Raw genomic sequence first — 25,787 nt, 5'->3', positions numbered from 1 at the left:
GAAACATACCATTTTCCACTAGTTCCTAAATGTTTCTCCCCCTCCCCCACTATCATGATCCCAATTCTACCTTGCAAGTCTGGCTGGATCAGAGGATGTACACTTGTACAGACAGGAACTGGAAACAGGGAATCCAGGGTGGATAATCCCTTCAGGACCAGTGGTGTGAGTGGTGATACTGGGAGGGTGGAAGGAGGGTGGGTTGGAAAGGGGGAACCGATGACAAGGATCTACATGTGACCTCCTCCCTGGGGGATGGACAAAAAAAAGTGGGTGAAGGGAGATGTTGGACAGTGCAAGATATGACAAAATAATAATTTATAAATTATCAAAGGTTCATGAGGGAGGGAGGGAGGGAGGGAGGGAGGGGAAAAATGAGGAGCTGATGCCAAGAGCTTAGAGAGCAAATGTTTTGAGAATGATGAGGGCAATGAATGTCCAAATGTGCTTTATGCAATTGATGTGTGTATGTATGTATGGAGATAAGAGTTGTATGAGCTCCTAATTAAATGATAAAAAAAGGTCTTGGGTAGAGTGTGGAACAAATTTCAAAATCATCAAAGAGACCAAGCTTATTGGTTAGAACAACCAAACTCACTGTGATTGGGTCAATACTGACTCATAGCGACCCCCTGTAGGTTTCCAAGACTGTAACTGTTTATGGGAGTAGAAAGGCTCGTCCTTCTCCCTTGGAACCACTGGCTGTTTCAAACTCCCACCACGCGGTTTGCAGCCCAATGTATAACCACAGCGCCACCAGGGCTCCCCAAAGCATGCCGTTAGTCACCCTTCAGGTCTGGAACTGAACCTAGCCCATGGCTCAATTCCAGCCAATATCTCTGTAAGGGGACTAAAAACACTAGCGAGGTACGTGCACCTTAGAGTAATCAACTGTTTAAGATCAAAGGGGCATCATTAACCCAAGGACACAGGAAGGGTTAGGAAAGAAGGAAGAATGGAAGCAGTAAACACAGGGCGATGGGACGGTGATGTTACATTGAGGGAATTGAAGGGAACGGCTTGAAACAAAATGTCTGGGTTATTGAAGGTAACACTTGTGATTGCTCTGTAATACTTCACCTGATTTACAATAAAAAGGGTTTTTTTAAAAGGAGATTACAGGTTTGGGAATTCCATTGTTTCATTGTCTTCTGTCCTATATGATCACTGAGTTGGAATCAACCTGATAACACTGGTCAATGCTCCATGGCCACAGAGACTCCAAGTGGGGAGTATACAGCTAGCTAGTTCAGCTTGAAGAGGCTCTAGCCTCAAATGAAGTTGCCTTTGAAATAAATTTGTTAGTTGTTTTAAATGAATCTATAGAACAAATACCTCAAAATGACATTAATGCACTCATTACCATTGAGTTGATTCTAACTCACAGTGATCCCATAGGACACAGTAGAAGTTCTGATGATTTCTAAGACTATAAATCTTTATGGGAGCAGACAGCCTCATCTTTCTTTCTCAGAGTGGCTGGTGGGCTTGAACCACTGACTTTGTGGTTAATGACCAACCACTTAACCTATTATTCGACAAACACTCTTTTAGTAGGGAAAAACTAAATTTCCTTTTCTCTGTTGACCAACCTATAAATTTCTCACGTAACTTTCATTTCAACATCTCACATCACTTTCCTATTCTACATCGAATTTGACCTTACCTTGTGCTTGGGTTTTTGGTGAACCCAGTATTCACAAAAAATGGGCAGAGACACGAAGTGTGGATGCCAGTTTTCCCCAAGGCTTCAAGTTCTGCTGTCAGAGCTCTGTGAAAGCCAACAGCAGCAAATTTGCTGGAACTGTAAGAGAACCATACGCCATAGTTATTAAGGGAAAGTACAACTGTCACCTTTCTGAACTACATTAGCCCCCCCCTCCCCATCAGATAACACAGCAGTGGTTCAGCTTTAAAAACCAGTAAAGTGATTCTTCTCTGAGAGGATAAATTGCCATTCATTGTCACTTAATTACCGAGAGTTAGTTTGCAATGAGAACAATATAGCAAATGATAATAATGTTTATTGACTGGCGTCATGGCCTTTCCCACCTTGCATGCCAGGCTTTCCATTCAATGTTGATGCTCTCTTCCTTGTCATTGTCAGGGGTCCTTAAGTCCGTTTCGACCCATAGTGACTCTATGCACAATAGAGGAATCCCTGCCCAGTCCTCTGCCATCTCACAATTGTCCTTATGCCTGAACCCATTGTTGCAGCCGCTGTGTCAGTCCATCTCCTTAGGGGTCTTCCTCTCTTTCTCTGCCCCTTCTCATGATCATGCATGATATTCGATAGGGACTGGCTCTCCTGACAACAGGTTCAAAGTATGTACGATGAAGTCTCGCCAGCCTTGCCTCTGCAGAGTACTCTGGGCATACTTCTTCTGAGACAAATGTTTGTCTTTTTGACAGCCCATACTACTTTCAATGGTGTTCTGCAGCACCACAATTCAAATGCATCGATTCTTCTATGCTCTTCTTATTCAATGTTCAACTTTCAAATGTATCTGAGGCAAGTGAAAATACCATGCACTTTAGTGCTCAAAGTAACACGCTTGCTGTTTAATACTGTAAAGAGGCCTTGTGCAGCAGATTTACCTGATACAACTTGTCTTTTGATCCCTTGACTGCTGCTTCCATGAGCACTGATTGCTGATCCCATTAAGACGAAATCCTTGACAATTTCAAACTTTACTCCATTTATCATGATGTTACCTGTTGGTCTAGTTGTGAGGATTTTGGTTTTGCTTAGGTTGAATTGTAATCCATGTTGAAGGCTACAATCCTTGATCTTCACCAGCAAATGTTTTAATTCCTCTTCACTTTCAACATGCAAGGTTGTCTCCGCTGCATACCGCAGGTTGTTAATAAGCCTTCCTCCAAACTCAATACCACAGTCTTCTATATCTCAGTTTCTCTGATGGTGTGCTCAGCACACAGATTGAGTACATATGGTGACAGGATAGAACCCTGACACACAAAGATGTTTAACCCATCCATCATTCCCTTGTTCTTTTCACACAACCACCTCTTGATCCATGTACAAGTTCTGCATGAGCACAACGAAGTCTTCCGGAATTCCCATTCTTCTTCAGGCTATTCATAGTTTGTGATGATCCACACACTTGAGTACCTTGGCATACTCAAAAAGCACACAAATAAACTGTCTTCTTGTCAGTATTTTTTTACTGCTGGTATTTTGGGAAAAACAAAAAAACCCCGCTAGAATCAGGAAGAACATATTTAGAAATACCACATAGGTAACATCTGTCTTGACAACGTTGTATGTGGGACTTTGCATGTTTCTCCTCTGTCTTGGGTAAGTCTCCCCTTATAAAGGTTTGCCATGTTCATGTCTTGATTTCTTTGTTTGAATCTGTGTTCAGAAGGTCCAGATAAAATGAATGCGTGTGTTTGTTTATACATCACCTTCTTTTGTTTTCCTGTCCGTGGTCAGGCATAGAGTGAGGCATCTGCATTTTGTAATCAGGCTGAGGTTTACACACACACACACACACACACACACACACACACACACACACACATCACAAACACATTGAAAAAATGCTTCATCCAGCGGCCACGCTCATAAACTCATATTAGAAACTCAGCAGGCCTGGGACAGACCTGTGTCCCCTTGGCCCTCTGCGTGATTTGCTTCTTAGTCGGAAGGCTTCCTCTTCCTCAAAGCAGCAGCTGCTCATTCCAGGAACGATGGCAATATGCTTGGCACTCCTGCTTTTATCCAGTGCAGTTTCCAGGATCCAAAATGACATTAGAGATGATTACAAGTAGTCTCCATGTTTTCAGAAGAGACACTGCATTCTACATCCCATCTAAATGCTAGAGATCCCAAAGATCCCGCTATGAGGATTGGGATTTGAGGGCTAACAACTTGAAAGTATAAAAATCGGCAGCACTGCTTTGAGATACTTACCAATAAGGGATGATGTAAGGAATCACTGCATGGCCACACACCGACGCCACCGTGACAATGTGGCCATGGTTTTGCTTCATCATTGGTGGAAGAAAGGCTTTTGTGATCTTAAGGATAATTGTAGAATGAAGAGAAACAATAGCATAAGTGTTAGGTTTCCAAATTAAGTAGTTATCTTTCTGTTACGGAGGCCCAGCATTTGAAACAGAATGTGTAGTGAAATGAAAAGCACACATAAACCCCATGATTACATTTATATGAGTGATAGAAATAAAAAGTCAAACATTTTATGGGTTGAAGCTAATATTAAGTCCCATATACTGTGACCACAGACCAAGAACTCATTCTGGTTATGTCCACTTCTTCCTTCAGAAAGATTCAAATATCTCCCTTCTGGACGTACCATTCCAACAACATGAAGGGAAAACATCAGAATTCTCAGGACTGCAAGAATATCCTATGGTAATCTGATATCATACAATCTTTTGGTTTGGAGCTTTGGCATTCCACTTAGAGGGGGTGAAGCCCTGTGAACGTCCACCCAGGCATCCGAGCCGAATAGACCCTGCTTTCTGCACGGAGCCACCCTCACTAAGCTTCGTGATCAGCTTTAGCATCTCCTTATTTTAAAGAGCAGGAGTCCTGGTGCTGTAATGATTACACACTGGGCTGCTAACAGCAAGGTCCGCAGTAAGAAACCAGGAAGCAGCCCTGAGTGAGAAAGCCTGCACTTTCTCCTCCCGTAACGAATGAGTCTCAGAAACTCACAGGGGCACTTCTAGTCTGTTTCATAGGGTTGCCACGAGTCAGACTTGACTTGGAACCCTCGTGGTGTACTGGATTATGAATGAAGCTGATACCTGCTAGCTCAGCAGTTCGAGACCACCAGCCCCTCCATAGAAAGACAAGGCTTTCTACGTCCATAAAGAGTTCCAGTCTTGGAAACTCACTGGGCCTACAGGCTCACTATGAGTTGGTATTAACTCCATGGCAGTGAGTTGGAGTTTTTAAAAAATTTACTTTTAATAGTGTGAATTATGTAGTAATGCTACAGAAAACAAAGTATTTCTTTTCCAAAAAGCTGTAGTTATTGTGAGAAATATCAATAATTTTTTTAGCATTTTATCGACCTTTGCATCTTTTATAATTTCATGAGACTCAGAACCACCAAGCCACCGAAAAGGAAAACCATGCAAACAACCACATTTGCTGCTGCTGAGTCAATTTGGACTCCCAGTGATTGTGCAGAAGAGAGGGACCATCCCAGAGGGCTTCCAAGACTGTCATTTCTACAGAAGCAGACCGCCTCTCTTTCTCCCACATGCCAACCTTTCATTTAACAGCTCACTGCAGAATCATGGTGGCACCAGGATGCCATTCAACCAGATCCCCCACAATTCCTGACCCACCCAGACTGCAGACTGCCAACAGAACATGCATATTATCGTTGTTGTAAGCCACCAAGCTTGGGCTAGCACCTCCAGGAACCAAGACCTGGGGCATTTCACTGGGTGTCATGCGCAAAGCCCAGACTTCCCTGGATTATGCTATCATAATATTTAGGATTTTCAGTCTCTATCTGCTACTTCGTCTATTCCACAATTTTTGTTGAATACATGCTGTGGTCGTTATATAATCGTTTGTCAATTTGAGGATTCGGAGTGAAGGGCTGGAGTCTAGTCTGTCAATCGGGTCAGAGCCAATGAGACTTCTGGGTGATCATGGCCTTCTCCTGAGGGTCTGGGAACTGCTGTATTTTCCTCCATGGAGATGGAAGACACACTCTCTCTCTAGTCACTCCATGGAAGACACTATACTGAAAAGATTCACTTCCTGTGAGACATCCCTGAGAAGAAGTCACATGAACCTACCCCGATGCAGCCCTGGATGCTGGAGAAGCCACAAGGAGACCCCTGCCAGCACTGAGATGCTCACACCACCACTGAATCCAAAGACTTTCTACCAATTGGCCTGTGATTGTCTTGCATTTGGCGTCAATGCATGTGTTTTGTGAGTCTGAAGAGGACTTTATAGATTGGCATCAGACATATGGGTAATATTGGACTTATGGGCTTGGACTAGACTGGGTTGGGATGCTTTCTTAATGTACAATGACCCTTTATAGAAAACTCTCTCTTAGACACAAATGAGTTTCTATGGATTTGGTTCTCTAGTCCACCCAGATTCCCACACATGCCATGTGCCAGACTCTGTTACGTACGATGAGTCAGACCAAGCGGCTTTGTCATAGATGGTGCGACTCTACAGCTCTAACTAATTTGATTATTATTCTTGAAATAAGGCGAAGATCTTCTGGCCAGTCTCCTACCCAGAAGGATATGAACTCATTTTCGAACTTTTATGTTTCTTAAGCGGAGGTGTCTGGGTATACACAAGCCAATGGCTTTTTCTGATTCATACTCACCCAAAAGTGTCCTAAGATGTTGACATCAAATGTTTTGATAATCTCCTCATCCTTGGTACTAAGAAGGTCTGCTGGGTATATTGTCCCAGCATTATTGACCACGATGGTTACGTCACCCACTTCTTTTTTCACCTTTTGATAATGAAAGAACACATTCAGTGGTTGTGTTACGAAAGCTCAAAAACTTGGGGCTGACTTTGACCAGAGGTGCTGTTCTTCATTGTACCTGAATTAAGTCTATGAGAGTTAAGGCAAGAATGCACTTTGAGTGCAAACAGTGAATGCTAAGGAACAGTGTCATAAAGATGGGATAAATTGGTTCCATGGACTGTGAAAGCTTATCAGTACAATGAAATTAATATTAGAGCAGCTATAAGTTCTGACAAAACATTAAACAAACTTTGTTGTGGTGAAAATGTTCCCACCCAAACCTCAACCAATCCAACCACGTACATATTTACAAGTCAATGTCATTCATGGTATTGTCCACATTATGTCACCATTGTTTCTATACTTTCCCAAAATATTCTACCACCACTAACTTGAAAACAATGCGTTCTGCCATAAACTTCCCATTTTCTTCTTTTCATTCCCCGCAAAACAAAAAATCATACCTATTCACAATGAGTTGATTCATGGTGATGCAATAGGACAAACCTGCTCCACAGCCTTTCTGAGATGGTAAATCTTTACGGTCAGCTTCATCTGTTTCCTGAGGAGCGCCTGGTGGGCTTGAATCGCTGGCATTATCTTTCACGGCCCAGTGTGTATCCCACAGTGCCACCAGAGCACCCTCCCAATCCTGGAAACTATTACTTAGCTTTTCAATAGACTTCTTTACTCATCTAAGGGAGAATATACAATCTATACGCTCTGGTGACTGATTTCATTTAGCATAATGCTTTCAGGTACATTCATGTTGTGATATGCACAGGATTTCATTTCTTTTTATGGCTGAATAATATTCCATTATGTACACATACCACATTTTGTTTATCCAGTCATCTATTGATGGACATTTTGGCGATTGTGAAAAGTGCTGCAGTGAACATCAGTACACAGGTTTCTGTCTGTGGCCCTGACTTTAATTCTTCTACGCATATAGAGTGGCAAGAATTGGGATTGCTGGGTCTTAAGATAATTCTAGGTTTAGCTGCTTTTTCAATGGCTGCACCATTTTATATTCCCCATAGGCAATGCATGGGAATTCCAGTTGCTTCATAACCTCCTCAACTTCTGGTTTGTTCTGTGTTTTCAGCCTTTTGATTATGTCATCCTAATGGGGATGAATTGATATTTCATTGTGGTTTTGATTTGCATCTCCCCAATGGTTACTGAGTAAGAGTAAGGCGGTGAAATGGTTTTAGGCTTGGCTGCTAACCTGAAGGTCATGGTTTAATCCTATTAGCAGCTATTCAGATCGCAATGAACTACATATAGGGAGACAGTGGTCAGTGTAAGACATGAAAAAATGTTATAAATTATCAAGGGTTCATGACACAATGGATATATGTATGAATTGTGATAAGAGCCTCCAATAAAATGAAATTTTAAAAAACTAAGTCCATAGCCTCACACCTTACATTTCCTTCTAAGAATTTTATTATTTAAACTTTTCATTTCGGTCCTTGATTCACTTTGAATTGAGTTTTGTGTATAGTCTGAGGCATTCTTCATTAAAAAAAAGCATTTTATTGGGGCTTTTCCAGCTCTTATCACAGTACATCCATCCTTCCATTGTGTCAAGCACATTTGCACATTTGTTGCCATCATCATTTTCAAAACATTTTCTTTCTACTTGAGCCCTTGATATCAGCTCCTCATTTTCCCCCTCCCTCCCCGCTCCCTCCTTCATAAACCCTTGAAAATTTATAAATTATTAATTTTTCATGGCTTACACTAACCAGTGTCTCCCTTCACCGACTTTTCTGTTGTCAGTCCCCCAGGGAGGGGCTATATGTAGATCATTGTGATATGTTCCCCCTTTCTCCCCCCACCTTCCCCTTCTCCTCCTGGTATCACGACTCTCATTATTGGTCCTGAGGGGTTTATCTGTCCTGGCTTCCCTGTATTTCCAGATCTTATTTGTACTCATGTACATACTCTGGACTAGCCAGATTTGTAAGGTAGAATTGGGATCATGATAGTGGGGGAGGGGTGGAGAGAAGCATTAAAAAACTAGAGGAAAGTTGTATGTTTCATGGGTGCTATACTGCTTCCTGACTGACTCACCTCCTCCCCACGACCCTTCTGTAAGGGATGTCCAATTGTCTACAGATGGGCTTTGGGTCTCTACTCTGCACTCTCCTTCATTCACATTGGACTTTGTAGACGTTGTTGCTTCTCAGCTGGATGGCTGCTTGATTGTCTTCAAGGCTTTAAGACCCATGATGCTTAATCTTTTTATAGTTGGGCACCATCAGCTTTCTTCACCACATTTGCTATGCATCCATTTTGTCTTCAGCTATCATGTTGGGAAGGCGGAGGCATTCTTCTGTATGGAGATTACCTTCCTCCTCTATTGAAAGGGTTTAATACTCATTTTTTTAAAGGTGAAGGAAAGCAAATAAACCCACATGGAAAAAGCACACCAGCCTGTGTGATCATGAGATGTCAATGGGATCAGGCATCAGGTATAAAAAGATCCCAAACAAACAATTATATCAATGTGAATTAGGGGGGTTGGAGTGGAGACCCAAAGTTCATCTGTAGACAATTGGACATCTCCCCACAGAAGGGTGAAAAGGAAGGGATGATTCAACCAAAATGCAGTATAGCATTGACAAAACACACACTTTCCCCTAGTTCCTGAATGCTTCCCCACTACTACTACCATAACCCTGTTCTACCTTACAACTCTGCCTAGACTGGAGAACACACATTAGTACAGATAAGAGCTCTCCACACAGGGAATTCAGGACAGATAAACCCTCAGGAACAGCAGTTGGAGTAGCAATATCCTGATGGTAGGGAGATTGTGGGGGAGGGGGAAGGGAGAGAAATGGGGAACCCATCACAAGGTTGGATACATAGCCCTTCTCCACCCCTGAAGGGGACGAATGACAGAAATGTGGGTGAAGGGAGACAATGGACAGTGTAACATACAAAATACAAGATGTGACAAAATAACGATGTATAAATTACCAAGGGCACATGAGGGAGGGGGGAAAGGGGAGGGAGGGGAAAAAAAAAGAGGACCTGATGCAAGGGGCTTAAGTGGAGAGCAAATGCCTTGAGAATGATTGGGGCAAGGAATGTATGGATGTGCTTTATACAATTGATGTATGTATATGTATGGATTGTGATAAGAGTTGTATGAGTCCCTAATAAAATGTAAAAAAAGAAAGGGAAAAAAAAAAGAAAGAAAGAAAAGAAAATGATTAGGGCAAAGAATGTACAGATGTGCTTTATACAATTGATGTATGTATATGTATGAACTGTGATAAGACTTGTATGAGCCCCAATAAATTGTTAAAAAAACATATATGCACCCCCCCAAAAACATACAAAATAATAATAACAATATATAATTGATCAAGGATTCATGAGGGTGGGAGAGTTAGGTAGGGAGAGGAGGAAAGAGGAGCTTATACCAAAGCTCAAGTAGAAAGAAAATGTTTGGGATATGATCATGGCAAAATATGTACAAAATATGCTTGATGAAATTGATGTATGGAATGTTATAAGAACCGTAAGAGCCCCTAATAAAATGATATATTTTTTAAAGCGTGAAGGGGAAATACGCGGCAATTATGCTCTGATGAATCCCCTCTGACCATGGACCAGGGATGTGAACAGCCTTGTTATCATGCAGAATCCTTTGGAAAATGGATTGTTGCATAAGCGGTTAGGTTGAAATTTAGCATTCTATTATTTGGTCTCCCTCATGATCCATTTAAATTTGTTCTGGTTTTTCATTTTTTCTAAATAATTTCAGTTAAGGTTTTTATCTATTTTGTTTCGTTATTATTGTTAGCTTAAAAAAATGTTTTTCTATATATGAAACCCAGGATAGGTAAATTTATAGAGACAGTACCTGGATTAATTGTTCCTTGGGGGTGTGGCAGGGGAGGTTGGGGGAAATAGGGAGCTAATAACAATGAGTAAAAGAATAAAGAAAGTACTCTAAAACTGATTCTGGTGATGATTGTACATCTCCTCATGAGGTGATTGAGTATTGGATTTTATGATATGTGAATTACACGCCAGTGAACTATTGAAGAAGTCAGTTGATGAGGACGATGACCCCAAATAGAGCAGCCAGTACACAGAGAGGAGCACATGGCCAGCCCCTCTATGAGACATGACGACCCTCACTGACCCATAGCTCTGCAGAGGACAACACTGAAGACACAGTGTGAGAATTTCACCCAATATGATCCCGCCACACCGAGGCAAAACACTAAGGGGGTGCAACAGAACAGCAAGGGAATGGAGTGGTGAAGTCCCCAGGGAATGCTGAGGGTGGACTTTGGGACTAGGGCATGGTGCCCCAACAGACTGGACTGGAAAACACTCCTAGAGGTCAAAACACAATCCTTGAACTAACTACAAGCTTTTCTTTCTTGTTTTGTTTTGTTTCTGTCATTGATTTGTTGTTGTTTTGTTGTATATTGTTGAATGATTTTGCTCTGTCTTATTTTTGCGCATGTTATTATCTCCGCAGGTCTGTCTAAATAAGATAGGCAGGATGAACAATCTGGAGGGGAAAACAATGGGACCGACAATTCCGGGAGGACATGGGAGAAGAGGAAGTGCGGGAAAAGGTAGTGGTGCTAACAAACCCAGGGACAAGGGAAGAACAAGTGATCCAAATTGGTGGTGAGGAGGGTGTGGGAGAGGCCTGCCTGGTAGGGCATGATCAAGGGTAATATAACCAAGAGGAATTGCTGAAACCCTGGTGGGACAGGAGGGAAGTCAAAGGAAATAGAGGAAAGAGCTGGGAGGCAAAGGGCATTTATAGAGGTCTAGATAAAGACATGTATATATGCAAATATATTTATATATGCAGATGGGGAAATAGATATATGTGCATATATTTATAGGTTTAGTACTAAGGTAGCAGAAGGACATTGGGCTTCCACTTAAGTACTCCCTCAATGCAAGAGTACTTTCTTCTATTAAATTGGCATTCTATGATGCTCACCTTCCCGACACAACCACTGAAGACAAAGTGGGTGAATAAGCAAATGTGGTGAAGAAAGCTGATGGTACCCGGCTATCAAAAGATATAGCATCTGGGGTCTTTTAAAGGCTTGAAGGTAAACAAGTGGCTGTCTAGCTCAGAAGCAACAAAGCCCACATGGAAGAAGCACACCAGCCTGTGTGAACATGAGGTGCCGAAGGGATCAGTTATCAGGCATCAAAGAACAAAAAAATCATATCATTGTGTGCTCACCTCCATGATACGATCGCTGAAGACAAATAGGTGCAAAATCCAATGTGGTGAAGAAAGCTGATGGTACCCGGCTATCAAAAGATATAGCTTCTGGAGTCTTAAAGGCTTGAAGGTAAACAAGCGGCCATCTAGCTGAGAAGCAACAAAGCCCACATGGAAAAAGCACACCAGCTTGTGCGATAACGAGGTGTCGAAGGGATCAGGTATAAGGCATCATCAGAACAAAAAATATGTTACCATAGTGAATGAGGGGGAGAGTGCAGAGTGGGGACCCAAAGCCCATTTGTAGGCCACTGGAGATCCCCTTGCAGAGGGATCTCGGGGAGGAGATGAGCTAGACAGGATGCGATGTAGCAACGATGAAGAATACAACTTTCCTCTAGTTCCTAAATGCTTCCTCCCCACTCCCCCCACTATCATGATCCCAATTCTACCTTGCAAGTCTGGCTAGAAACAGAGGATGGACACTGGTACAGATAGGAACCAGAAACACAGGGAATCCAGGGCGGGTGACCCCTTCAGGACCAGTGGTGTGAGTGGCGATACTTGAAGGGTGGAGAGAGGGTGGGCTAGAAAGGGGGAACCAATTACAAGGATCTACATGTGACCTCCTCCCTGGGGGATGGACAACAGAAAAGTGGGTGAAGGGAGACGTCGGACAGGGCAAGATAGGACAAAATAATAATTTATAAATTCTCAAGGGCTCATGAGGGAGTGGGGAGCGGGGAGGGTGGGCAAAAAATGAGGAGCTGATGGCAGGGACTTAGGTGGAGAGCAAATGTGCTTTACACAATTGATGTATGTATGGATTGTGATAAGAGTAGTATGAGCCCCTAATAAAATGATTTTTTAAAAAAGAAAAAATCAGTTGAATATAGATATATCTTCCTGGATATTACATTTCCATTCAATTGGCCTATGTGTCTATAACTGTACTGATGTCAGGCTGTCTTAATAACTGCAGATTTATAGCATGTTTTGACATCAGGAAGTGTGAGTCTTCCTAGTTTATTCTTCTCTTTCAAGATTGCTGTAAAGCTATTGCGGATCCTCTGCCAGTTGCTTTTGTATGTCTGCAAAGAAGGCAGTTGGAGTTTTCATGGAAGCTGCATTCAATGGATACATTTGTGTGTGGGAGTATTGACGTCTTAACTACACTAAAGCTTCCAATCTGTGACCATGAAATTCTTTTCTGTTTTGTTTTATAAATCATTTTATTGAGGCTCTTACAGTTCTTCGCCCCCCAGTATTTTACTAGCTAGAATCAGAGAACAACTCTATTACATTCTTCAAGCTTATTTACATACACATTAAAACAATTAGACAAATTCAATTAATAGATCTACCCATGCAAGGAATCAAGTTAACATACCTTTGACTGACAGCCCCTTCAGAAAAGGAGAAACACTTCTGAGCATATTTCTTTCAGCTTATCTGTTTCAAAATTTGCCAAAATATTTGCTCTCTGGTTATATATTCACCTCGCCCATCTCTTTAGAGTGTTTAAATAAAGTTAGTTATTTTTGCAGTATTTGTGCTTTGGTTACTCTTTAAACTACTTGATCATAGAAAGGAAACAGACATGCATGTTAGTGGCCCAATTTAAGCTTCCTTTTTTTAAATATGTGAACTTTTAGAAAAATTAACATTTTCTCAGTTCTTATAACAATCCATACAACAATTGCATCAAGTATTTTTGTACATATGTTGCCATCATCATTTCTAAAACATTTTCTTTCTACTTGAGCCCTTCATATCAGCTCTTCTTTTTCCCTCCCTCCACCACCCTCCAACCTTCGTGAACCCTTAATAAATTATAAATTATTATTACTTTCATATGTTACCCTGTCTGCTGTCTCTTTTCCACCATGTTTCTGTTGTTAATCCCCCTGAGAGGGTGTGTGTGTTAATAGATCATTGTGATTGATTCCCCCTTCTCCCCATTTTCTCCCAACTTCCCCTACCCTCATGCTATCACTACTCCCATTATTGTTCCTGAGGGGTTTATCTGTCCTAGGGTACATATGGTGAGTACTCTTATCTGTAATACTGTACATGCTTTTGTCTGGCCAGATTTTTAAGGTAGAACTGGGGTCATGATCGTGGGAGCAGGGGGAGAAGCATTAAAGAACTAGAGGACTATTGTGTGCTATGTTGGTGCTATAACTGCACCCTTGACTGGCTTGTCTCTTGCTTGAGATACATCTGTAAGGGGATATCCAATTGATGGGTTTTGGATCTCCACTCTGCCCTCCCCCTCATTCACATCAATAAGATTTTTTGTTCTGGGTCTTTGAAGCCTGATACCTGATCTCATCAACACCTCATGATCACACAGGCGAGTGTGTTTTGTTGTTTCCCTACTAGATGGCTGCTTGGTTAACTTCAAGCCTTTAAGAACCCCAGACACTATACCTGTAATAGCTGGGCACCATCAGCTTTCTTCACCACATTTGCTTATGCACCCATTTTGACTCCAGCAATTGTGTTGCGAAGGTGAGCAATACAGAATGTCACGTTATTAGGACAAAGTGTTCTTGCATTGAGGGAGTTGTTGAACAGAGGCGCAATGGTGGTCTGCTACCTTAATACTTAACATATAAATATATGTACATAGACCTATAACCCTATTGTTATATTAATATATATTTTGTATACATGCCTATATTTATACTTCTATAAATGTCTTTTGTATCCTAGTTCTTTACTCTATTTCCTTTTATTGTACTCCTGTCCCACTATCATGTTCGACCTTCATCCAGCTCTCAGTAATTTCTCTTGGCCACACTGCACTTGATCAAACCCCACCAGGGATTCTACACCCTCCTCATCATCAATTTTAGATCTCTTGTTGTTCCCTTGTCCCTGAGTTGTGAGCCTCCCCCTTCCATCCCCTACTCACCCCTCTTTTCTGTCCCCCCCCAGAACTGTCGGTCCAGTTTTTTCTCCTCAGGATTTTTATCCTGCCTATCTTATGTAGATAAACAGACCATGAAATTCTAACCAAACATTTTTATATGGTTCAATGAATAATCTTGATCCTACTACCAACTAGCTCCAGGAATTTTGGCTATTGATTTAAAATATCTGAGCCTAATTTGTCCATCTGTAAAATGAGATAATGTTGTTAGGTACCATTGAGTTGGTTCTGACTCATAGCGACCTGATGGGCAACAGATGAAACACTGTCCGCTTGGGCACCTTCCTCATAATTGTTCTAGGCTTTGTTGCAACATAGGGTCAATGATCTCTAAAGCACCTGCCTCTCTTTCGCGGTTTCTTCTCTACTAAACAAGATGGCCTTCTCCAGGGATTAGTCTCTCCTGACAACATGTCCAAAGTATGTAAGATGATTCATTTAATGTAATAGCTTCCTAGAGCACCTGGCTCATTTTGAATGCTTGGTATTTACTCTTTTAAAATTACATTACGAAAACGATATTATCGAAAGTAGTAATGCTACATTTTCCACAATTAGATGGCCAGCGGCATAACTAAAATCACACCGAGGTAATAATGAAAGGGAATAAAAAGGAATTGCTGTTCAAGTAAAAGGATTATGGTGAGACTTGAAAGTGAACCATGGTCCCCGATGACAGCTCCTTTCTCCGTCACTTTGTGCCACTGCCAAACTCCTGACTGGAGTGACTCGAATGGATAATATGAACCAGTCCCGCAACACAAAGTACGGACCACACATGCCATTCACAAGAGCTAAACTTTTAAATCAGACAGACATAAAAGGCGTTTTCATTGCCTACGACTGCGGCAGTGTATGAAAACTATCTGGGGAAAAACGTCTCACCTGGCTGACCCCATTATCAATATCTTCTCTGTTCCCGCAGTCTACCACAAACGCACGCGCGGTCGCTCCCAGTTTTCGGCATTGCGCAGCAGTTTCCTCAACGCCATGCTGAGATTGGAACAAACAAATGAAGGAAAAGGTAGGTGAGGCAAGGGATGTGAGTGAGAGTGAAAGTGATGGAGAAGAAACTCCTTAAAAGATTAAAATTTATATCTAAAATGCCTCCTTTAAAGAAAATTTCTCGGGAGAGACGAAGTTCCTATTTTGCATAGATTATGCCTGTTTTTTTCTCCCTGAGTGTGTTCTGGCGTTTTTAAGATCAGCCATTCTGCACCAAAGGGAAAAACAAAACAAAACCCCTTCATTTCTTTGCATTACTATCTTGGTTTGAAGGTCCGTCAGTAGGCAATTTCTGTAAGATGGGTTCCTCTCAACTTGAAGAGTATTCTTGAAAGATGTTGTTATGATGGTGTGGAGGGAGATACATGAGTACAGGGAAGAAAGAGAAACTCGGAAGCCCGTTCAGCACATATTATTAAGCAACCACGGACATAAGAGAAGTGCTGAGTTGCGATTCCAAACTCCTAAGTTCAAACTAGATGTCCCTGTCCCACCCCGTTTGGGGCCACGATTCCGTTTTATCACCGCAGCCTTATTTGAGGATGACCGTTACAGGAAGCGGAGGCCCGGGGGCGTCATGGTTACGCATCCGCAGCTAAACTCAAGGTCAGCAGTTTGAAACCATCAGCCCCTCTGTGGGAGAAAGACGGGGCTTTCTGTTCCTGCCAGGAGTTCCAGTCTCAGGCACACCTAGGGGCAGTTGTACTCTGCCCTGTACGGTCACGATGAGCCGGAATCGACTCCCAGCAGTGCGGGCAGTTTTCTGTAGGGTGACGGTGCTAGTGCTCCTGCTGTTATTAGCTGCGGTGAATTGCGTTGCCCACACTCATGTCTAGCGTACATACAACGGAAAGGTTGTCCGGTCCTGTGTCATCTTCCTGATTGCTGGTGTGTTTGAATCAATGTTGTAGCCACTGGTGTGTGTGTGTGTGTGTGTGTGTGTGTGTGTGTGTGTGTGTTCCAACCTAGGGGCCCATCTTCCCCACTAGTCTATTGCGTTCCATAGGGCTTTCACTGGTTGACGTTTGGAACTAGATCAGCAGGATTTTCTTTTTAGTCTGGAAACTCTTTTGAAACCTGTCAACCGTCAGTGACTCCATGGGCTTTGGAAAAGCTGGTGGCACAGCTTCCAGCCTTACGAAAGCACCTGACTCACCACTCTTGAGAATACAAGATCTTTAGGTGTTCCGGAATGAAAATGGACAGGGGCCACAGGAATGGTTGCTCAATCGTGTAACAAAGCAAAATATATCGAACAGACAGACAGAAGCAACTTACCTAAATTCAAAGACATTTTGCTTTAGATAAAGAGGAAGACAATTTTTAATTATACTTTTTCTCCACACCGTTTGTTAGCTTTTCTCTGCAATTGAGGCAAAGATATCTGAAGAAGCCTTTTCTTAGCATATTCGGATGTTGGTGGTGTCAAAGGCATTGGGGTGGTCCCTGGATGAGTGGCCAGGCTGTTTTCACTTAGCCTCTCCTGGATCTTTGTAGCTCACTAACTAACCAGCTGCTCCAGACTCAATTTCAATCCCACATGTGTTAGAGGAGAACTGTGCTCAAAGGCTTTCTTCCAAGGAACCTCTGAGTAGATTTGAATCTTTCACCTTCCTGTTGGCAGCTGAACAGGTTGACTGGTGACACTACCCGGGGACTTCTTGCATTTCTTATTTTTTATTTTAAACATTTTTTATTGGCATCTAATTCACATATCATACAATTCAATCGTTCAAATGAATAGTCCTTGTGTTTCACCATGTGTTGACCTAGAGCCTGAAACCCCAAAGATCAGAGCCTGGCAGAATTAAGAGTCACCCCACTAATTGTAGGGTGGCTATCCCCTCAAATAGTCTTTTGGGGGATTGCAGAAAAATACAAAGGCAAGGATAGGGGAGACTTTTTCTGAGTTATGTTTCAGCTGCTAGCTTGCTTACAAGCAGATTGCAAGAAAAACCATTCCACATTCTCTCTTGTCTCGATGTCAGTGCCATTAAGCTCTAAAGTGTTCATCAGACACATTGCTTAAATAATTTAAAAGACTTTTATCTTGGTTCTGTACAGAGTGGGAGAATATGTAAAACAAAACTCAAGATCATGAAGGGGACCAGACTTGCTGGTTGGATAGAGACTGGTGGGACCTGAGATAGTGACCCTTAGTCACCCTTCAGGTCTGGAACTGAACTCCCTCCCTGTGGCTCAGTTTTCAGCCAAACAATAGACAGGTTTATAAAGGGGAATAATAACACTAGTGAGGAATGCACACAGTAGAACAATCAACTGTTTGAGATGGAAAAGGCAGCATTTACTCAAGGACAAAGTTCAGAAGGGTTTGAGAAGAAGGTGGAATGGAAACAGGAAGCCCAAAGAGGAAATGGGATAAGTGATATTGCATTGAAGGGATTGCCGTGAATGAGATGAAACAAGATGTGTATAAACTGTTGAATGTAAAACTGGAGGTCTTCTTTGTAAACCTTCCATTCACAGGAACAAGTGAATTAAAACAACCACCACCGCCTTCTGTTCTTTAGCTGAACCACAGCACTACCGGTCATTTGATAAGTAACAGGTTTTCTTTGTCTTCAACTCCAGTGAGTTTGTTTACTCTAGGGATCACTGTGCTCCTAGAGCAGCAACTGGGATGGAATAAGGGCCAAACTGCTAAATGAATTCTCTTTTGTGGATCAAAGGAGTCAGTTATAACAACATGGCAGTTGGCACCTTCCTAGACTAAAAGACATCCATGCTGCATCTATACCTTAGAGCGAATTATTTGGTATTTTAAATGTTTAACTTTAAATTAAAAGATTCAAAGAGAACTTGCAAGGGGACAGGCACAATCTTTTAATTTAGTTAGTTGAATATAATTGTATTATTTTTTAATATATTTTTATTGGGAGGCTCTTACAAATCTTGTGGCAATCCATCATTCAGCTGTATTAAGTATACTTGTACGTATGTTGCCGTCAACATTTCCCAGATATTTTCTTTCTACTCGATTCCTTGGTATCAGCTCCTCTTTTTTTCCCTCCCTCCCTCACCTTCCCATCCTCGTGTTGTTATTTCGCGTCTTACTCTGTCTGTTGTGTCCTTTCACCCACATGTCTGTTATTTGTTGCTTTTGGTGGGAGGGGGAGGGGCTATATATCCAGCCTTGTTATGAGCTCCCCCTTTCTCCCCCTTCCTCCACCATCCCCCCTACTTTCATGATATCCCTACTCCTACTACTGTTCTTGAGGGCTTTTTTTTTTTCTGGTTGTTGTTCCTGAGGGTTTTATCTGTCCTGAATTCCATGTGTCCAAAGCTCTTATCTCTACCAATGTGTGTGCTCTGATCTAGCCTGATTTTTAAGGTAGAACTGGATCATGGTAGTGGGGAGGAGGAAACATTTAAGAACTAGAGGAAAGTTGTATGTTTCATCGTTGCTATGCTGCACCCTGACTGGCTCGTCTCCTCCCTGTGACCCTTCTGTAAGGGAATGTCCAGTTGCCTACAGATGGGTTTGGGTCTCCACTCTGCACTCCCCCTCATTCACAATGATATGATTTTTTTTTTGTTCTTTGATGCCTGATACTTGATCCCTTTGACACCTCGTGATCACACAGGCTGGTGTGCTTCTTCCATATGGGTTTTGTTGCTTCTCAGCTAGATGGCTGCTTGTTTATCTTCAAGCCTTTAAGACCCCAGACGCTATACCTTTTGATAACAGGTCACCATCAGCTTTCTTCACCACATTTGCTTATGCCTCCACTTTTATCTTTTGGGATCATGTTGGGAAGGTGAGCTTGGAATGTTAGTTTAATAGAACAAAATGTTGTTGCATTGAGGGAGTACTTGAGTAGAGATCCAAAATCCATCTGCTACCTTAATACTAAACCTATAAATATATGCACATAGATCTATTTCCCCATTGTCATATATAAATATATTTACATACATACATGCCTGATCTCTACAAATGCCTTTTGCCTCCTAGTTCTTTCTTCTATTTCCTTTTACTCTCCTCTTGTCCCACTATCATATTCAGCCTTCATCTGGGTTTCAGTAATTCCTCCCGGTTACAATGCCCTTGATCAAGCCCTACCAGGCTTTCTACACCCTCCTCGCCATCAATTTTGGAACACTTATCCCTTTGTCACTGTTTTGTTGTTGTTGTTTTGTTCTCTTTTGTTGTTTTGTTTTGCTTTGTCTTGTTTTTGTGCTTATTATTGTCTATGCATGTCTAGCTAGATAAGATAGGCAGGAATCCAGGACAGATAAACCCCTCAGGACCAATAATTACAGCAACGATACTATGAGGGTAAGGGGAAGATGGGGGGAGAAAGGGGCAACTGATCACAATGATCTACATATAACTCCCTCCTAGGGGGTCAGACAACAGAAAAGTTGGTGAAAGGAGACAGTAGTCAGTGTAAAACATGGAAAAATTATAAATCTTATCTAGAGTTTATGAGGAAGGGAGAGGGAGGATGGGGAAAATGAGCTGATACCAAGGATTCAAGTAGAAAGAAAATGTTTTGAAAATGATGATGGCAACATATGTATGAATGTGCTTGACACAAAGGATGGATGTATAGATTGTCATAAGAGTTGTAGGAGCCCTCAATAAAATGATTTTTTTTTAAAAAGGAAGAAAGAAAGAAGAGTGGAAGCAAAATGTGCATACCTGAGAGAAAACTACATGTCTACTTTATCCACCCCGCATAAGGCTGACCTCAGCACTTCAGAGAGTCACTCAAGGGCTGGCAAACCTTTTCCTGTAAAGGGTCAGATAGGGAGTGTTGTAGGTTTGGATTGGGAGATCTGAGGGCAGGCACAAAAGGCTTGAACACTTATTTGTCTTTCTTTTACCCTTTACATTTTTTTTGGCAAAAAATTTTTTTAAATAAAAAATGTTTTTAACTTTTGTCTGCGTGATGCTGAGCATCTTCTGCCAGGCTGCATGGTCGGGAGGAGTCCTATGGGTGTCGTGTAAACCTAAAACTTCTAACTCTCATAAAACTCACTTGGATCACGAATCAGGCTTCGGTGTGAATTCTTTCTCACGTGGGGCCAAGGACTGAGGTGCAACTCTGTCTCCAGAGAGATCTAACAGATCCTCCAGTACTTGTCCTGAAGCCCCTGAAAAGTCCTTTGTCTTTTTCATTTATTTATTAAACAAATAGCTGTTGACTCAGAATAAAATCATAAAAAAACAAAACATTTTCAACCCTATAAACATAGAGGAAACATTTAACTCAACTGCCCATAGGTTGACTTGTGGTCCACTACTACAAAATCAGTAGTTCAAACCAACCAGCTGCTCTGCAGGAGACAGAGGAAGCATCCCTTCAGCCTGGGAAACCAAATTCTACTCTGCCCTATAGGGTTGCTGTGAGTTCAGATTGATTTGACGGCAATGAATTTGGTTTATAATTTTCCAGCTTCTGTGCTTGCCCATTCCATATGGTATCATCCCCATTTCAGAGTCATGGATACTAAAGCACAGAAAAATCAAGTTTACATCTTGAAAGGAGCCTGTCTCCTAAGTCTATGTCCTTAGCCTTCATCTCATGATACTGAAAGCACTGCTCAGAATGAATTACGTTCCCCTTCTCTAACCAGCCTGATGCATGCATAGAATAAGTTTACAGGAAATTCCTTTATAAGGCTTTGAATATATAAAATACGAAGATAAAGAGATGCTGCATGAAAAATATTTTAAAAACATGATAGTTTGTGACTTTTAATGAGATGGGCAGATGAAACCCTTACCTTATTAATGTCCCACAGCACCAGCTTGCTTTTCTGCTTTGCAAATTCATAGGCTGTCAACCTGCCTATCCCATGGCCTGCTCCAGTAATGAGAACGATCTCCCCAGCCACCGATTTTCTCCTCCGAGGTATGAAGAACTTCACCAGAGACTCCAAGTAAGAGTAGACAAGAGTGGCCAGAAGCAGGAGGAGATCCAAGACAAGGTTCATGGCTTCTGCTCTCTCCGCTTCCAGCTCTGGGCACCTCCAGGTGTAAATGGAACTGACAGAGGTCAGCCAAATGTGGACACAGACTTTGTTCACGTGTACTAATGACTCAGACACACCTTCAGTTTGTGACACGATACCAGTTGCAACAGGAGAATTTGTTCTCTGAATCTGCTTTTCTGATTTCACCACGAAGTGCCACCTTTAGAAATAATTTCAATGGCATCACACCAGCTAATATTCCCTTAGTATTATTCTGCAGACTAGTGGGTGTGCTTGTATGGTGTTGTCCCCCTCCCCCCACCCCCCAGTAAATAAAGGAGAGAGATTCTGTTAATGGGGCTTAAAGCATGCATTTAGCTGTTTGGCTCATTTATCCCCAAAAGTCTCTCCTCTGGTGGAATTGTTTACCAAACCTCAGCATGGATATTTCAATTAACTAATCAACTCATATACAAAGTCCATTACTCTAAAACCTCTTGATTTTGAGGGAAAATTTAGGTTCTATAAAACAACTAGTCTCTTTAGTGATAAAATTGAAAAGAATATTAGGACCAGAGTCAGAAGTCTCCGCTTGGAAGTGGTGACCTGCTTGTTAACTCTCTGCTTCAGCTTCAGAAGCTAGAACATAGACAGACAGCCTGCTTATTCAACACAGACCTGCTGCACACAAACCCAGCCATGGGGAATGAGGAATCGTTCAAACAGACAAGGAAACTAAGGTATAAGGAAATTAATTAATTTGCTGAAAGTCTCATACCTGGTAAGAGCAAGACATTAAGATGAGGCAATCTGGTTCCAGAGCCTCAACTCTTAACTGAGAACAGGCACTTAATGTTTTTATATTAGTTTGTAATGTTAATTTACTGTTGATTTTTTTTGGAGAGAGTTGACATAGAAAATTAGGTTCCCACTTAACGATCTCTATGCACAGTGTTAAATGGAAAATGAAATGGAAAATGACATCATACTTGGGCAAAGAGTCAGCTCAAAAGAGGAAGACCCTCATGGATATGGAATGACCCAGTAGTTGCAACAACGGGCTCAAACGCAGTAACGATGGGGAGGATGGGCTAGGATTAGGGAGTGTTTCATTCTGTTTCATATAGGGTGGCTATGAGGCTTTACCAATTTGATGGCACCTAAAATAAACAACAATATACATATTGTTCAGTGGCATTGATTGGGTTTTTCATGTGTCAGCAGTGCTGAGATGTTTACAACACCACTGGATCCAAAGACTTTTTACCCACTGGCCTGTGATTGTCCCACATTTGCCGTCACAGCATATGGTTCATGAGTCAGAAGAGGACTTTATAGGTTGGTATAGGACTTTTGGGTTAATACTGGATATTTGGACTGGGCTGGGATGTTTTCTTAATGTACAATGACCCTTTATAGAAAACTCTCTCATACACATATGAGTTTGTATGCATTTGTTTCTGTAGTCTACCCAGACTGACACACTGTGTGGTTCTGTTGTTCAGTCCCACGGGGTAGGGCTAGACAATCATCACTCCCCTTTCCCGCCTTTCCTCACCTCTCACTTCCTGTACCCTCAAGGAACCCTTACTCCTTGTCAGTGTCTCTGTGGGGCTATCTGTCTTGACTACCACGTACTGAGCGATCTAAAATATACAAATGCACATAGGCAAATCTAGCATGATTAATTAGGTATATCACAAAGATCTTAATAGTAAGGGAGGAAATCTTAAAGAACCAGAGGATAGTTATATGGTTTATTGGTGCTGTACCGCACCCTGGATTTATCTTCCATCCCATGTGGCCCGTCTGAGAGGGACTGTCCAATTGGCTTGCAGGTGAACTTTGGGTCTCCATTACACTCACTCCCTTTCATAGCGATTTTGTTTTTTCTTTTAGAATCATTTTATAGGGGGCTGTTATAGTTCTTATCAAAATCCATCCATCCATCCATACATACATACATTGTGTCAAGCACATTTGTACATATGTTGCAATCATCATTTTAAAAACATTTTCTTTCTACTTGAGCCCTTGGTATCAGCTCAATTTCCCCCGTCCCCAGCCCTCCCTCCCTTATAATTATTATTTCTTCCATGTTTAACACCATCTGCTGTCTCCTTTCATCCACTTTTCTGTTGTTTGTCCCCCTGAGAGGGGATTGTGTGTCAATCATTGTGATCGGTTTCCTCTTTCTTCCCCCATGTTCCCCTTCCCCTCCTTGTATTGATACCCTCGTTATTGGTCCTGAGAGGTTTATCTGTCCTGGATTCCCTGTGTTTCTAGCTCTTATCTGTATCAGTGTACAGGTTGCATGTTTATTTGAACTTCTGATACCTATTCATGTCAACACTTCATGATCTCACAGGCTGGTGTGCTTCTTCCATATGGGCTTTGTTGCCATTTGTCTAACTACAAGCCTTTAAGATCCCAGATGCTATATCTTTCGATAGCCAGGCACCATCAGCTTTCTTCATCCCATTTGCATATGCATCCATTTTGTTTTCAGCAATCATTTTAGGAAGGTGAGTATCATATAGTGTCACATTACTAGAATAACCTGTTCTTGTACTGAGGTAAGGTTTAAGTAGAAGGCCAAAGTTCACCTGCTTCCTTATTGTATTCACAAATATAAACAAACACACACACATATGCAGTGAATCCTCCCCACCCCCTTTTTATACCCTCCTACCCTACTATTGTTTTTACCCATCATTCACCTCAGTAATTCCTCTCAGATACAATTCAATTGATCAAACATGACCAGAAAAGCTAATAGTACACACTCCTCACTCTCTACTTTAGAACACTCATTATTTCTCTGTACCACCATTGTTGACTTCCTGCTCACCTCTCCCCACTTTTCTTCCCTCCCATTCCTCACCAAGAACCGTTGATCCAGCCACAGTCTCCATAAGATTGCTTATTCTGTATATCTTATATAGATAAATACCATAAATAAACAATGAACAACATACAGATAGTCACAAGTGCAACGGGGATCATGACAGAGCAGCATTTGTGTCCAATAGGCGAGCATCCTTTAAGTCCACATTGCTATTCCTGGAGTCAGATATGGAGCGGTCTCGTGCCACCACACACTCCCCTCTATGCCCCCAGCCCCCTGCCCCACCCAGTCGCACCTTTAGACTTTCAGTGTGGCGCTCATCTGAGGAACCCCCAACCAGTTCAGATGGGGAGCCAAGTGCTGCCCCCCTGAGTCAGAAGTCTATGAACAGTATTCTTTGGGAACTTTGTGGCTTCGTTCCCATTATTGGTCTGTTGCCCTCCCCTCTTGGTATGCCTCCATGTGGGCGGGTCAGACTGGCTGCTCTCCCTGAACTATATCTCAGGGCTGTCCTCTGTAGCACTGTCATCTAGGACGAGGATGTCTTATCTGGACCTGAGGTTGGCCCTGAGCTCTCAGAATGAACTGCTCTGATCAGGAATATTGCTCTCATGGAGTGACACCCTGAAATGAGGTCTACTCTCCCTTTCCTGTGGAGATATAAACAATATCCTCCCCTTTGGTGGATTAGTGCTCTGACCACCACCCCATTGCCATCGCTATTCTTCCCCCACCCTTCTGTGGGCCTTACAGGCATGGTGGGGGTGGGGGTGGGTTGCGAGGGAAATGCCTTTCAGTACAGGAACTCTCTGCATCTGGTTTTGATGACGTATGAATCACTGGGTTTGGTCTGGCTCAGGCCAGAATATCTGGTTCTCAGGCCAGGAATTGTGTGTTGTGCGCGTTTTCCCTTATGCCTGTTCTGCTGTTTTGAACTTACCTCAGTGGACTCATGATATATTTGACCTTTTGTGCTTGGCTTACTTCACTCAGTATAATACCCTTCAACTCTTTCCATTAGATGAGGTGTTTCATCATTGTATCACTATGTTTTAGGGGTGTAGAATATTCCATTGTGTGTATATTCCAGAGTATTTTTATCTATTCTGTTGATGGAAATTTAGGCTGTTTCCAATTTTTTGTGCTTGTAAGCTGCACAGTGATGAACTTTGGAGCACGGATGCCTGGTCGTGGTCTGTTTCTTATTTCTTCTTGGTATGCCCAGTAGTTGAATTGTTGGGTTGTAAGGTAACGCAATTTCCATCAGTTTTAGGTACCACCAAATGGCTTTCCACAGAAGCTGTATCTACA

General features: G+C 42.0%; 1 protein-coding gene across 2 annotated transcripts in view; it reads right to left on the bottom strand.

The window, feature by feature from the left end:
- The window catches only part of LOC142443569 (17-beta-hydroxysteroid dehydrogenase 13-like), a 32,365-nt gene extending 10,716 nt beyond the window's left edge, over window positions 1-21,649 (bottom strand). Inside the window, exons 1-5 of one of the 2 annotated variants that reach the window (XM_075544893.1) lie at window positions 21,440-21,649; window positions 15,566-15,673; window positions 6,363-6,494; window positions 3,938-4,044; window positions 1,667-1,804 (exon numbers count right to left, since the gene is read on the bottom strand). In XM_075544893.1, the coding sequence (XP_075401008.1) occupies window positions 1,667-1,804; window positions 3,938-4,044; window positions 6,363-6,494; window positions 15,566-15,673; window positions 21,440-21,649 (695 nt within the window). The remainder of the gene's footprint in view (window positions 1-1,666; window positions 1,805-3,937; window positions 4,045-6,362; window positions 6,495-15,565; window positions 15,674-21,439) is intronic. The other variant, XM_075544895.1, reaches the window with a different exon arrangement.
- Between the last annotated feature and the right edge of the window lie 4,138 nt (window positions 21,650-25,787).

The sequence above is a fragment of the Tenrec ecaudatus genome, chromosome 3 (genome assembly GCF_050624435.1).
Source record: "Tenrec ecaudatus isolate mTenEca1 chromosome 3, mTenEca1.hap1, whole genome shotgun sequence".
Taxonomy (NCBI): domain Eukaryota; kingdom Metazoa; phylum Chordata; class Mammalia; order Afrosoricida; family Tenrecidae; genus Tenrec; species Tenrec ecaudatus.
Note: the sequence above shows the minus strand (reverse complement) of the source record. Positions and strands in the feature narration are given on the sequence as shown.